Source organism: Xenopus tropicalis, chromosome 6, assembly GCF_000004195.4.
Source record: "Xenopus tropicalis strain Nigerian chromosome 6, UCB_Xtro_10.0, whole genome shotgun sequence".
Taxonomy (NCBI): domain Eukaryota; kingdom Metazoa; phylum Chordata; class Amphibia; order Anura; family Pipidae; genus Xenopus; species Xenopus tropicalis.
This window is the reverse complement of record NC_030682.2, coordinates 23,664,817-23,678,442: the sequence shown is the minus strand read 5'-3', so window position 1 is coordinate 23,678,442 and position 13,626 is coordinate 23,664,817. Positions and strand designations below refer to the sequence as shown.

The 13,626-nt window shown below is 41.4% G+C and overlaps 1 protein-coding gene across 2 annotated transcripts in view; it reads left to right on the top strand.

The window, feature by feature from the left end:
- jcad (junctional cadherin 5 associated) overlaps window positions 1-3,297 on the top strand; it is a 55,662-nt gene extending 52,365 nt beyond the window's left edge. For both annotated transcript variants that reach the window (XM_002940334.5, XM_031904018.1), the window contains one exon: window positions 2,695-3,297. In XM_002940334.5, the coding sequence (XP_002940380.2) occupies window positions 2,695-2,729 (35 nt within the window). In that variant the 3' untranslated portion in view covers window positions 2,730-3,297. The remainder of the gene's footprint in view (window positions 1-2,694) is intronic.
- The last annotated feature ends 10,329 nt before the right edge of the window (window positions 3,298-13,626 follow it).

Below are 13,626 nucleotides of genomic sequence, written 5' to 3'. Positions count from 1 at the left end.
TAAGATTCTAGGGCAGTGATCCCCAACCAGTGGCACGGGAGCAACATGTTGCTCAGTGCCCCATTTGATGTTGCTCCCAGTGGCCTCAAAGTAGGTGCCCATTTCTAAATGTCTGGCTTGGAGGCAAGTATTGGAAGCACAGAGACACAGTTTTATCCAAGCAGAGCCTCCTGCAGGCCAGCAGTCTATATGATCTTCCAAATAGCCAATCGCAGTCCTTATTTGGCACCCCCAAAGAACTTTTTCATGCTTGTGTGGCTCACCAACACTTTTCAATGAGTGTAAAAAGTGTAGCTCACCTGTAAAAAAAAGTTGGGGATCCCTGTTCTAGGGTATATTTATAAAGTATAAAATAGAGATGAAGTAATTTTACTGTTTCACAACATGTTAGCAACATCCATCAGCCTTACTACAGCCTAGGAATTACGGAGGTGGAAAGTTGTCAGACACCCCCCAGTTTGTTACCTCCTACCTTAGGTCAGTGTTACGTTTCTTTAAAAAAATTACTGGTACACTGCAACAAGCAGTAATGAAAGCTGTAGGAACCTTCAATGCACTTCAATGTTCTGGCATGATTGTGATTAGCAGTGGCAAAACAATAGAGCAAGCATACGGGGGACCAGGGGAGGCCAGACTGCAAGCCTTTACAATCAGTGAGCAAAATATAATAATTATGAAGCAAAAAGCACAATACACATACAAATGCACTCCTCCCCTAGTTATAGATAAGAGAGGGATAGTTGTTTTAATGTGCATATAGGACCCATCCACCAAATTCCCTCCTATTATACAAAGTCATCAATCTGCCAAGGCTGAACTGCCTTTCCAGGGATCAAAGTCATTCAAGTGACCCCTATCTTACCCTCTTCCTCCCATGACTTGTGATAATTCAGAGATAAATGTACTTGTCCCTTTTGCCAGTTCCACACTCTTATCAGATTCCATCCTTTTCCATCCATTCCATCAGATGTCTTTCCTTCTACTGGATTCTGTTTGAGTCCCAGAACAGTTATGTAGGCAAGGTCACCACATGAGCAGACCTTTCCCAATATGGCCACTCATTCGCTAGCCAAAATCAGGTTTATCTAACCATTGGCCTCAAATATAGATACATTTGTGTGTAGTCTGTGTGGGCTTGCTCTCACACTCTAAAAACCTACAGGCAAGTTAATTGGCTCCTGATAAAAATGTCCATAAATGTGTGTGAATGTGATAAGCACCTTAGATCGTAAGCTCCGCTGGGGCAGGGATTCATGTGCATAATGTATTAGCTCTGCAGAATATGTCAGCACAATCAGCCTCGGACAGCACCCCTGGGTGCCCTGCCCCAGTCAGGAGGTCTACCCAATGCTGCAAAAACCCCCACCCATGTGCACCTTATATTCTCCTTTGTGGCTGCAGTCGGCAGGAAGGTCAGAAGGGAGTGCCCAGAGTTTTATATGGGGAGTGGGTCAGCAGGGCCCCTTGGGTTTTTTCCCAGCCCAGTCTGACTGTGAGCTCACTATAAATAAAGTAATAATATTCATACTGCAGACCAATGTGGATCTATGGAAGGATACAGCATAAAGCAGGGGGCTCAAACTCAATTTACCTGGGGGCCGCAGGAGGCAAAGTCAGGATGAGGCTGGGCCGCATAAGGGATTTCACAAAAAAAAGTCCATGAAGGCTTGCATTATCGGATAATGCAAGGCACGGCGGGCGGGAGCTGCTGATTGCGGAAATGACGTTATGCCATCATAACAGTTATTATGGGAAGACGTTCTGTGTGCACAATTAGCTGCTAACTAAGGAGCTAATTGTGCACACAGAACGTCTTCCCATAATAACTGTTATGATGGCATAACGTCATTTCCGCAATCAGCAGCTCCCGCCCGCCGTGCCTTGCATTATCCCTTGAATCGCAATAAAAATCGTGATCCATTCATTGCTTTTGCGAAGGCGTTGGTGCGGGCCACAAAATATTGTACCGAGGGCCGCAAATGGCCCGCGGGCCACGAGTTTGAGACCCCTGGCATAAAGGAAATATATAGGTTGCCATATTGCTCACCTCTCACTATGAAGGCAAATTTAAAGGGAAAAATGTATGAAAATAATGTTTTTATTTGTGCCTGAAAACTTTTTTTGGTACCAAGCAACATGTTTTATGTGATATATTTCTTATAGAGACCTTCGCTGTTCAGGGATATAGTTTCTTTGCTTTACCCCCAAAATGAACACTTTACCACCAAATAGTTTATATTGTATTAGGTGACCTATTAAAGAATCTCACTGAACTGTAATATATATCACCTCTTACATGCTTTCCCTTGAGCCACCATTTTGTGATGGGCTGGGTGCTCCCTCAGAGATCACATGACCAGAAATAATGCAGCTCTGACTGTAACAGGAAGTAGTGAGGGAGTAAAAGCCAGAACTCTGTCCATTAATTGGCTGATGGGGCCTAGCATGTATGTGTGCCTTGGCTTGTTTGTGTGAATTGTATGATCCGAGGGGGCAATTTTCAATTTAGGGTGACCCAATGGCACATACTATTAGAAACGTATATATTTAAGAAAATGGTTTATTTAGATGAAGCAGGGTTTTACATATGAGCTGTTTTATACAGTATATTTTTTATAGAGACCTGCATTGTTTGGGGGTATAGTTTTCTGTTAAACCATTTAAATTAAATGTCATTTACTGTGTTTGTTGCAGACTCTTATGACCCAACCAGAGTGGAAAGAGTTTAATCTGGATGCAACGAGAGGAAGAGAGCATTCTGCTCATGTAATGACGCACCACAGCGAGTATTGGAATTGGGAAAACCAGCCTTTTACATGTTATAAGCTAAGGAAAATTGTTTTGCTCCCAAGTTATTTATGGCATATACTAACACTGCCTTTAATACTGCCAAAAACCAAATTACTCACGTGTACCGCGTGCAACGACATCTTGGATAAGATAAGAACGAAAAGCTGATTCACGTTGGAAAAATCTGTCTTTTTTTTTTTCCCTTTTTGTTAAAAAAGCACATGTGCATCTTGTGTCTCTTTCCAATGATGTCTGTTAAAATAAACCTAGAACAGATTCCCAGGTCAGACAGCCGGTTCTAGCATGTTGAATGTAGTTTGGCTTAGTGCACATTGGGTCAGATAATAATAAGGCTAGTAAGCACACTTTTATAAGAATCTGAATGTATATCCACACTGACGCTGCACAGATTTTTTGAACGCTACCGTTTCCTCCTAGGAAATATATTTTCTCGACCTTTATTTGCCTGTTTTTTAGGACTGTTCTTATTTGAATAGTTATATCGACAACTTTCTTATGCTTTTTGATTAAAAACAGTTCTGTATAGAAGACGAGAGGGTTTAGGTTAAAAAAAAGAAGCATTTTTTCCTATAACACATCTCAGCCAATCAGCCATTAGCTTTCACAGCTGTAAGGCAGTTAAAGGGAGTGAGTGAAGTGAACTGCTAATTGGTTGCTATAGATTACTAGAAAATGGCAAGTTTTGCTCATGTTGGGCATAAACTGTAATATCTGCTTGTTTGACAATGTTGGTTTAATCACCAACGTGCTGGGGGTCCTATTGTATGGCCCTAGGAAATTGTTAGAATCATGATGGCATCAACTTGCCAATTTGCTCCTCACCTGATGGTATTTTCTAACTCCAAACATCTGGTAGTGGTTCAGGGGTCAGCCCAAAACCTGTAGGTCAACCAATTACTCCTTCTCTAGCAGGTTGTGTACCTTACTATTCCCGAACCAGTACCTGGCTCTCCCCTGCCCCATTCCAATACCCTTTTTCTCCCAGTAGGCTTTATACACTTGCTCCAGCCCCACCTCCTCCTGTGATGTCAGAGATGGCATGTCGGCGTGGGTTGAAACTTTTTTGACCCTCACATCACTGATATCTGGCCAATATCTAGCAAGGTATCAGTCCAGGAAAGCCTTTAGGAGGGCTGAATGCACGGGGCCATAAGCCGTTGCCTGGTTGGAGGGGCCGAGTCGACAGCTTCTATTGGCCCATGAATAACCTCCTTTACTAGTTTCCTTAAGCCTGTTAAGGAGTAGAAAACACAGCAAGATTCAGTCTTGACCTACCAAAACTGCGCCATTTTTTTCAACTGGCTTTACTGTATAGGACTCGGAAGGTTAAAGAGGTGTTGCTTACAGGGACAGAAGTATCGGTGATCACAGATAAGTTACTTGTGTTTAGGCTTTAATATGCAAATCATGATTTATTGGTTAAGTCTTTTATGGAGAATTTGTTATGTGATCAAACGATTAGTTTATTAGATCAGCGGGTGTACAAACCCATTCCTTCTCTGCAGATTTTCATTCATACATACCAGTAGGAGATACCATATTGCTTAAAGGGGAGCTCCACCCAAACACAACTTAAACTTTTTGAAAAGTAAACATAATTTCAAGCAACTCTGCAATATACATCAGTTAAACAATATTCAGCCTTTGTTTGACTTTTAATATAATAATATGGTTTGGAACAGTTCCCTAAGCCCCGCCCCTCTGTTCCCCTGCGGATCTGGCTGGCTACTTTGAGACTCAAAGTGTAACAGTAGTCGACTCTCCTTAGCCTGCCTTCAGCCTGCATCCTCCTAATCCCACAATTCCCTGCACACGTGATGTCAATAAGGAAAGGAATATCACAGTGCAATGCATTGTGGGTTATGTAGTTCCTGCATGCTGTCTGTAAGCTGTGGAGAAGTTGTTACAATTTGTAACATCAATGTTTTACTCCCTCCTCCCCTGCCAAGATTTCGAATCATACTGTTTGATGGAACAGATAACAGTTATAGGTATATAAGGGGTTTCTGAGTTTCGTGGGGCTCTTTAACAGAGCCGGAGTTCCCCTTTAATTGGGTAGTGTCGTTTTTTAAAAAATACAACAAGAAACATTAACAGTCACTAATAAAATAGGGTTTACATCTACTGCACCCCCTTTTTGAATCACCAGCTAAATTCTCTTGCCAAACTGATACCCTCATTTTAATGCCAGTGTTTGGCTTGAGTTTAAGCTCCCTTCGAATGTATAAGTGCAAATAAGCAGTGAAGGAACAGTAATTGTACACAAGACGCAGCAGAAGATCAAACGTAACCAACAGGATGATGATTCATTTGTCTCTGATGCTGTGAGGGCTTGTGAGGCACTATCACTGTGACGGTGGGCTACAGAGTCTGTGTATGTCTGTTTCTGCTTTGTGCTTCAGGTGCTTTTGCCCACGTTGAAAAGGCAATAACCTGGGATCCAGAATGGGAAGGGGAATCTTCAAAAAATATATTTGACGAAAAAAAAGCACTTCGAGACATTTCAGCCCCTACTTTGATGTTGTACTCTATATGGCAAAAAGTATGTGGAAACCCTTAGTAAATGATTGCCCGCACAGGCGCCACTACATCATTCAACGGCATTATTGACAATTCTGTGCTTCCTACTTTGTGGCAAAAGTTTGGGGAAGGCTATTTTTTTTTCCAGTGCCTAAATAACTCTAAGTACAAATGAAGGTCCATACAGAATGAGTTTGCTAAGATGGGAGTGGAAGAACGTGAGTGGCCTACACAGAGCACTGTCCTTGATCCAAATAAGCACCATTGGGATGCTTAGTCCAGTTCGCCCAATCTCTTATATCTGGATGTAAACAATCCCACCAACAATATTCCAATGTTTAGTGGAAAGCCTTCCAAGTAGCAGCAAAAAAAAGACCAATTTCATACTAATAAACTTGGTTTTGTAATGGGATGTTCGACAGGCAGGTGTCCACATATTTTTGGCCATATGGTGGAGTTTGGGCAGAAAATGGGCAGAAAATCTGAGTAATATCTCATTTTGTTAGTTGTCGTTGTTAGAATCTTTAAACAGCATTTGTCTTGTCCAATAAGTGCTCAGGGTTGGGTTCACATCAATGACAGCCCCCTTATTGGTCACTTGTATAAGGAAGGCTTCCATTAAAATGTAGGCACTTTAATTCTAGGAATCCAGTTAACACAGTTAAGCTGTATTGTTCCTGCAGAATGTATAGACTAGAAATATAGTGTACGTATAGTAACGCTTCATGAATTTAGAGTGTATTCAAGCTGTTTACCATAACATGGTGTGGCTACATAACGTTGGACCACTTTAGATGCCACCGCATTTAAAAAACAAACTTTTCTCTTTATTGACTGGGACTGTTCATAACAAGTATTAGTAACATTCTAATAGTGAAACTCATACCCTAGAGATAAAGTATTATTATATGAAATTCTAAGCTCTACAGCAGCGAGTCCATGGGAAATTAGGGGTATGGGGATCTTCTTCAGACTCGGTATAAAATTGGTTCTTGGGGGTCCATACACAAACCTGCCTCCTATGAAAGTGCCATCTTCTGTTTTTTATTTTGATGCATAAGCATAAGCTAAAAACGTCATGCCGATTTGCTGTTAGAACCACAGCGTAGACTAGTGAGATGTTGATAGTTGCTGCTCATCTTGCATTACTGCTCTTTTGTAACACAAGCTCTTGCATGACTGCAAAAATGATGTGAGCACTTATTAGCTCACTGAAAAATAGTATTAAGCATTCAGATCTACCCATCGATGGGTACCTTAAAACAGATATTCGTTAGTATTTTCTTGGCTTGGTGGGAACCATACCTTGCAACTGAAGGGAACTGTATCCATTTTGTATGGGAGAGTGATATTTTAGGATTTTCCATATAAAATGTAGGTATTATCCTTGATTCCTGCAGTTCATTTAAAGGGGTGGTTCAGTTTAACTGAAAGTGAACTTTTTGTATGTTATAGAATAACCTAAGGAACTTTTCTATTGGTCTTTATTATTTATAGTTTTTTAATTATTTGCTTTTCTCTTCCGACTCCTTCCAGCTTTCTAATGGGGGTCACTGACCCCGGCAGCCAAAAAGCTATTGCTCTGTGAGGCTACAGTTTTATTGGCATTGTTACTTTTTATAACTAATCTTTCTATTCAGGGCCTATCCTATTCATATATCAGGCTTCCATTCAAACCACTCCCTGGTTGCTAAGGTAATTTGGACCCTACCAACCAGATAGCTGCTGAACTCCAAACTGGAGATCTGCAGAACAAAAAGTAAAATATCTAAAACTGCAAATATTAAAAAACAAAGGCCAATTGCAGATTATCTTAGAATATCACTCTCTAAACCATGCTAAAAGTTAACTCAAAGGTGAACAACCCCTTTGAGAATAAAATGATTGTGTTCCGTTTGCCTTATTTTTACCTTCTAACATTGCAGCCGCGTGTATAAAGATGAAGGAAAAGCAAAGTACTTTATTTTCTGAAAGGTAGTTATTTCCTTACGTTTGGTTTCTCTGTACCAGGGAAGACCAATGTGAGCGTTATGGAGCATAATGTTCCAGAATCCCTTCCCTAAATTTAGGCAGATCACTAACAAGTGGAAAATCTTACAAAACTGGCCGCGTTTTATCAGGGTTTGTTTTCTTCCAAGTATACATTTGAATAACAATTCACGGAAATGCATGCATGTTCCTCCTCCCCCAACCCCTTCCCTAATTGTTTTTGTTGCCAGAAAGAATTTGTGCTCCCGGTGGAGCCTTAGACAAACGATTGCCCTGGGAGGCAACGTTAATCAGCTACGACATATTGAAACTAGAAGCATGCTATCATATTGCCTTAATTGCTAACTTGCTAAACATCTTTCATTTTCCATGAGACCCACTGCACAGAAACATGCATTTTGTTTTACCTTTAAATTGTATCTATAGTATAAGCCCAGACAATCTAGAACTGGTATGGTGTCTTGGTCAAGGTCACTCTTGTAGGGATATACACATATAAATAGTAGTGCTTGGGTATTAGAAGAATAAGGTGATAGAATTCAAGAAATCTAATGCTAAAGTACTGTACATATAATGAGTGTCTTATATTGAGTTTATATACATTCCAAGCTAGAAAACATATATAAAAAATGCACTTTGCTTGCACCACACCCATGCACTCTCCATCCAAAGTAAATATAGAATGGCCTGTTGAAATCATCAAATTTCTCTGAGAATCTGAGTTCCTGGCTGCCTCTTCCTACTAGAGTTATATTACAGATGTTGTCTGGGACTCGAGGCTTTTGTTTAAGGGTGACTCATTAGGTTTGCTTTATACCCACAAGCACTTTAGTTACTGGCAACGCTTACTGCAAGAATACACCTCCGTCAAAGAGACAAATTCTTTCTTTCCTGCCTCTGACACCTACACTAGCATATCTAAAAAATAGAGACAATAACAACTTGGGACTTCTGCTTTATTTCAATTTTTTATACCTCTTGCACAATAGGGGGGAGTATTAACAAGTGTTACTATAGTATTGTGTATTAAATGTCACCACTCTTTCCATGTAACTCCAAGTTGGAACGTTGCTCTATGACCTGATGCAGGACATCATTGGCAACATCATCAAAAGGCTCATTTTTGTTGCTTTGAAACTATAGCCTAAGTGAGAATGTGTCGCCATTGTCTATCGTTACTTATGCAAATGGAAGGAAGGTAGTAGCGAAGCTACAGCTAGTGGAGCTACAAGGACACTTAAAGCAGCATTTATAATCATGTTAGTCATATGATTTATATAGCACAGTTGAACTTATCCATATTATTCACTGACAGCATACCAATTGGAGAAGTTCTTCACCAATCAAATGAGATGGTAGGCAGAAATAGAGGTAGGGCCATCATGGTCTTCTGGTAGGTAGAAATATTAGTCTGAAAATGGAAACACTGATGGCTGGCACCCACATTCTGTGTTCAGCGGGTGCCAGCAATCCAGATCAGTTCAGTGGGGACTTGGGTTAAAATGAATGTTTGAATGTATTTCAGTTGGCCAGTTTATGACTAGTTGTATAATATCCTACCTATCCACATACTAACCAGAATCATGAAATCTAAATTGTTCCAGATTCATTCTGGCGTTCATGGTAATGGCAGTTATATAGATTGGCTGAATTTCCAGACTGTTCCCAAAGTGATAACCCTGAACTAATACACACCTTAAGGCCAACATGGTAACCGCTCTCATTAATAAACCTGTTAATGGATGATGTGGCCAGAGAGTTAAATGGAAGAAAAGTCCATGACTGGCTTTTTTTCCCAGATTGTTTGGTTTGCTACATATCAAAGACAAAACAGGCTTTCTTATTATAACCTTTTAATTAGATGCACAAAAATCTAATTCAAGGTTAATGAAGTCAAATTAATTCTTGTAACTCCATGTATTCTTTCACACTATAATGCAATTAACTATATTAGACTTTTGTTTCTGACCATCATTCATCCCACCAGAAGCTCCAGAATGGAAGAAGAACATTTTGCTATTGTATAGCAATCATCTCACCAGAAGGTTTCTTAGTGCAGGTCTTTTTGTTTCAGGGCAGCAGTCATCTCCCTGCAAGGTTAGTGAGTGCTAGTCTGTTTGTTGCATCATTTACCCCTTGTGAGTTTTAGGGCTTTTGTGCCTGGACCTAGGTCTAATGAACCTTTAAGTTACATAGTTTGTGCAACTTAATGTGTTCTGTTTCTGAACTTGCGATTTGCCAAAGGTACCACATTGGAGGAATGTAACCGTAGTATTGGACAAGGTCTTGTTGCCCTTGAATTTTGGGGAAGCTCAGGGTGGTTGTGTGAGCTCCACAATACATCTGTTTAACCATTTTAGATGTGTTAGGACTGTGCAGATGTTTCCATGGACACCAGTTCTGTAGTACAGGGATAGCCATTTCCTGGTAGTAGAAGGATTGTAGAAGGTGTGTTACAGCAATACTAAGGGAGCCGCAAGGGTATATTTGAATACTGTATTCTTACTTATAAGGTCAGTAATGAGAACTCAGCTAAAGACACTAAGACCTATGGCACATGGGGTGTATTGTGTCTCCTAACTGTGTGCTTCAGGCATTCGGGCACTTCTCTGCCTGCATTTTCAGAATACACCCCAAAAGCCATACCCTAAATTCCATCCTTGGGCCATAATCAAGCTGTTTCACTTAATGCCTGTTTTTGTTACATGTATGATTTTTTTTATTTTATTTTACATAGACTATCTCCTGAGGTTAATATGAACTTGTAGTCATTATTAAACACCTATTAAGAAAAATATGTATAAATGATATCTAACCATTTCAGCTGACTTCAAATTCCACTGATATTTTGCACTTGACGTGACCTATTTTGTTTTCTATACTGTATGGGGAAATATTTGTACGGCAAAAACGTCAGTGAAAGAAAAAAAAAATGCTCATTTAAACAAAGTATCTATTGCTTTTTACAAAATATGGTCTATTTTTCTAATGTGTACACATGCCAAAAGTTGCCAAATAAAACTTATTATATGTAATAATCTGTGCTGTTTGGTTTTAATGTTCCCTCCAGAAACTGCACTTCTTTTTATAAATGTAATATATTTTCAAGCTGTAACACTTCCCAGCGGCTGCAAGCCTTGGTCTTGGCTGGTTGGAGTGATAGAACGCAGACAGGGGGTTATCTCACTTCATTACTGTGGACACCCTCACTGCTTTCTGATTCCATGAAGAGTTTTTCAAAGAAAAACATTCCAAGTCCATTACACACTCTCTGGCATGGAGCTTCTCATCTTCTGGCTTCCATTGGAATAATGTTATATACCTTGAATCAGTCTGCAAGTAGGCCTGTAGGTCTAATGCCTGGTTATTCTCAAATGTGCATTGGGAAACAGTTTGGCAGGTAGACTGGTTAGAGATGGAAAACAAGAAAAGTGCCAGATGCTGCACAGATAATCCCCACTGACATGTTGAAGTGTAAATGACCATTTGGATTTTTTTTTTATTTAATTCAATGAAGAGAACAGCACCTCCTCCTTTTAAAGGAGGTGTTAGACTCCTGTTTGTAGGCCTTTTAAGTTTTTTTTATTTATTAACATTTTTTGCATTTCTCAAATTGAACAAACACATTTGTATTGTATATACATATATCTCAGATATTGGGTATGTCCGTACACATATGGAAAAACAACAACAAAGAGATGAGAACAGAGAAGAAGAGGGAAATAGTATAGGAAAGAAAGGAAAAGAGGAGTAAGAGAAAAGAAAAACTTAGAGAAGAGAGAGAGTAAGGAAACAGACTATTGGATATTACTCCTGGAAATCTACATCAGTAACGTTCTGCTATGAGTACCATTTCTTACAATGGTTATGAAGAGAGTTTTTAATCTTTGCATTGTGGTATTCAAGGGTCTGTGATAAACTGATAAAGTTTTTTAATTCTGGTATTGAGGGAATAAGATCAGTTTTCCACTTTTGACCTAGAAGAAGCCTTGCTGCTAATATATGTACTACTAGAAGCTTGTCAGAAAATTTCAGAAAGTCCAACTCCAAATTCAGAAGAGCTATTGCCGCCTTTTAAGTTTTAAATGTCATGTGAAGTTGTGGAATTCCCTCCCCGAATCAGTCGTACTGGCTGATACATTATATAGCTTCAAGAAAGGGCTGGATGGATTCTTAGCAAGTGAAGGAATACAGGGTTATGGGAGCTCTTAGTACAAGTGAGGGAATACAGGGGTATGGGAGATAGCTCTCAGTACAAGTGAGGGAATACAGGGGTATGGGAGATAGCTCTCAGTACAAGTGAGGGAATACAGGGGTAGGGGGATAGCTCTCAGTACAAGTGAGGGAATACAGGGGTAGGGGAGATAGCTCTCAGTACAAGTGAGGGAATACAGGGGTAGGGGGATAGCTCTCAGTACAAGTGAGGGAATACAGGGGTAGGGGAGATAGCTCTCAGTACAAGTGAGGGGATACAGGGTTATGGGAGATAGCTCTCAGTACAAGTGAGGGAATACAGGGTTATGGGAGATAGCTCTCAGTACAAGTGAGGGAATACAGGGGTATGGGAGATAGCACTCAGTACAAGTGAGGGAATACAGGGGTAGGGGAGATAGCTCTCAGTACAAGTGAGGGAATACAGGGGTAGGGGAGATAGCTCTCAGTACAAGTGAGGGAATACAGGGGTAGGGGGGATAGCTCTTAGTACAAGTGAGGGAATACAGGGGTATGGGAGATAGCACTCAGTACAAGTGAGGGAATACAGGGGTAGGGGAGATAGCTCTCAGTACAAGTGAGGGAATACAGGGGTAGGGGAGATAGCTCTCAGTACAAGTGAGGGAATACAGGGGTAGGGGGGATAGCTCTCAGTACAAGTGAGGGAATACAGGGGTATGGGAGATAGCTCTTAGTACAAGTGAGGGAATACAGGGGTAGGGGAGATAGCTCTCAGTACAAGTGAGGGAATACAGGGGTATGGGAGATAGCTCTCAGTACAAGTGAGGGAATACAGGGGTAGGGGAGATAGCTCTCAGTACAAGTGAGGGAATACAGGGGTAGGGGGGATAGCTCTCAGTACAAGTGAGGGAATACAGGGGTAGAGGAGATAGCTCTCAGTACAAGTGAGGGAATACAGGGGTAGAGGAGATAGCTCTCAGTACAAGTGAGGGAATACAGGGGTAGGGGGGATAGCTCTCAGTACAAGTGAGGGAATACAGGGGTATGGGAGATAGCTCTCAGTACAAGTGAGGGAATACAGGGGTAGGGGGGATAGCTCTCAGTACAAGTGAGGGAATACAGGGGTATGGGAGATAGCTCTCAGTACAAGTGAGGGAATACAGGGGTATGGGAGATAGCTCTCAGTACAAGTGAGGGAATACAGGGGTAGGGGAGATAGCTCTCAGTACAAGTGAGGGAATACAGGGGTAGGGGGGATAGCTCTCAGTACAAGTGAGGGAATACAGGGGTATGGGAGATAGCTCTTAGTACAAGTGAGGGAATACAGGGGTAGGGGAGATAGCTCTCAGTACAAGTGAGGGAATACAGGGGTATGGGAGATAGCTCTCAGTACAAGTGAGGGAATACAGGGGTAGGGGAGATAGCTCTCAGTACAAGTGAGGGAATACAGGGGTAGGGGGGATAGCTCTCAGTACAAGTGAGGGAATACAGGGGTAGAGGAGATAGCTCTCAGTACAAGTGAGGGAATACAGGGGTAGAGGAGATAGCTCTCAGTACAAGTGAGGGAATACAGGGGTAGGGGGGATAGCTCTCAGTACAAGTGAGGGAATACAGGGGTATGGGAGATAGCTCTCAGTACAAGTGAGGGAATACAGGGGTAGGGGGGATAGCTCTCAGTACAAGTGAGGGAATACAGGGGTATGGGAGATAGCTCTCAGTACAAGTGAGGGAATACAGGGGTATGGGAGATAGCTCTCAGTACAAGTGAGGGAATACAGGGGTAGGGGAGATAGCTCTCAGTACAAGTGAGGGAATACAGGGGTAGGGGAGATAGCTCTCAGTACAAGTGAGGGAATACAGGGGTATGGGAGATAGCTCTCAGTACAAGTGAGGGAATACAGGGTTATGGGAGATAGCTCTCAGTACAAGTGAGGGAATACAGGGGTAGGGGAGATAGCTCTCAGTACAAATGAGGGAATACAGGGGTAGGGGGGATAGCTCTCAGTACAAGTGAGGGAATACAGGGGTATGGGAGATAGCTCTCAGTACAAGTGAGGGAATACAGGGTTATGGGAGATAGCTCTCAGTACAAGTGAGGGAATACAGGGGTATGGGAGATAGCTCTCAGTACAA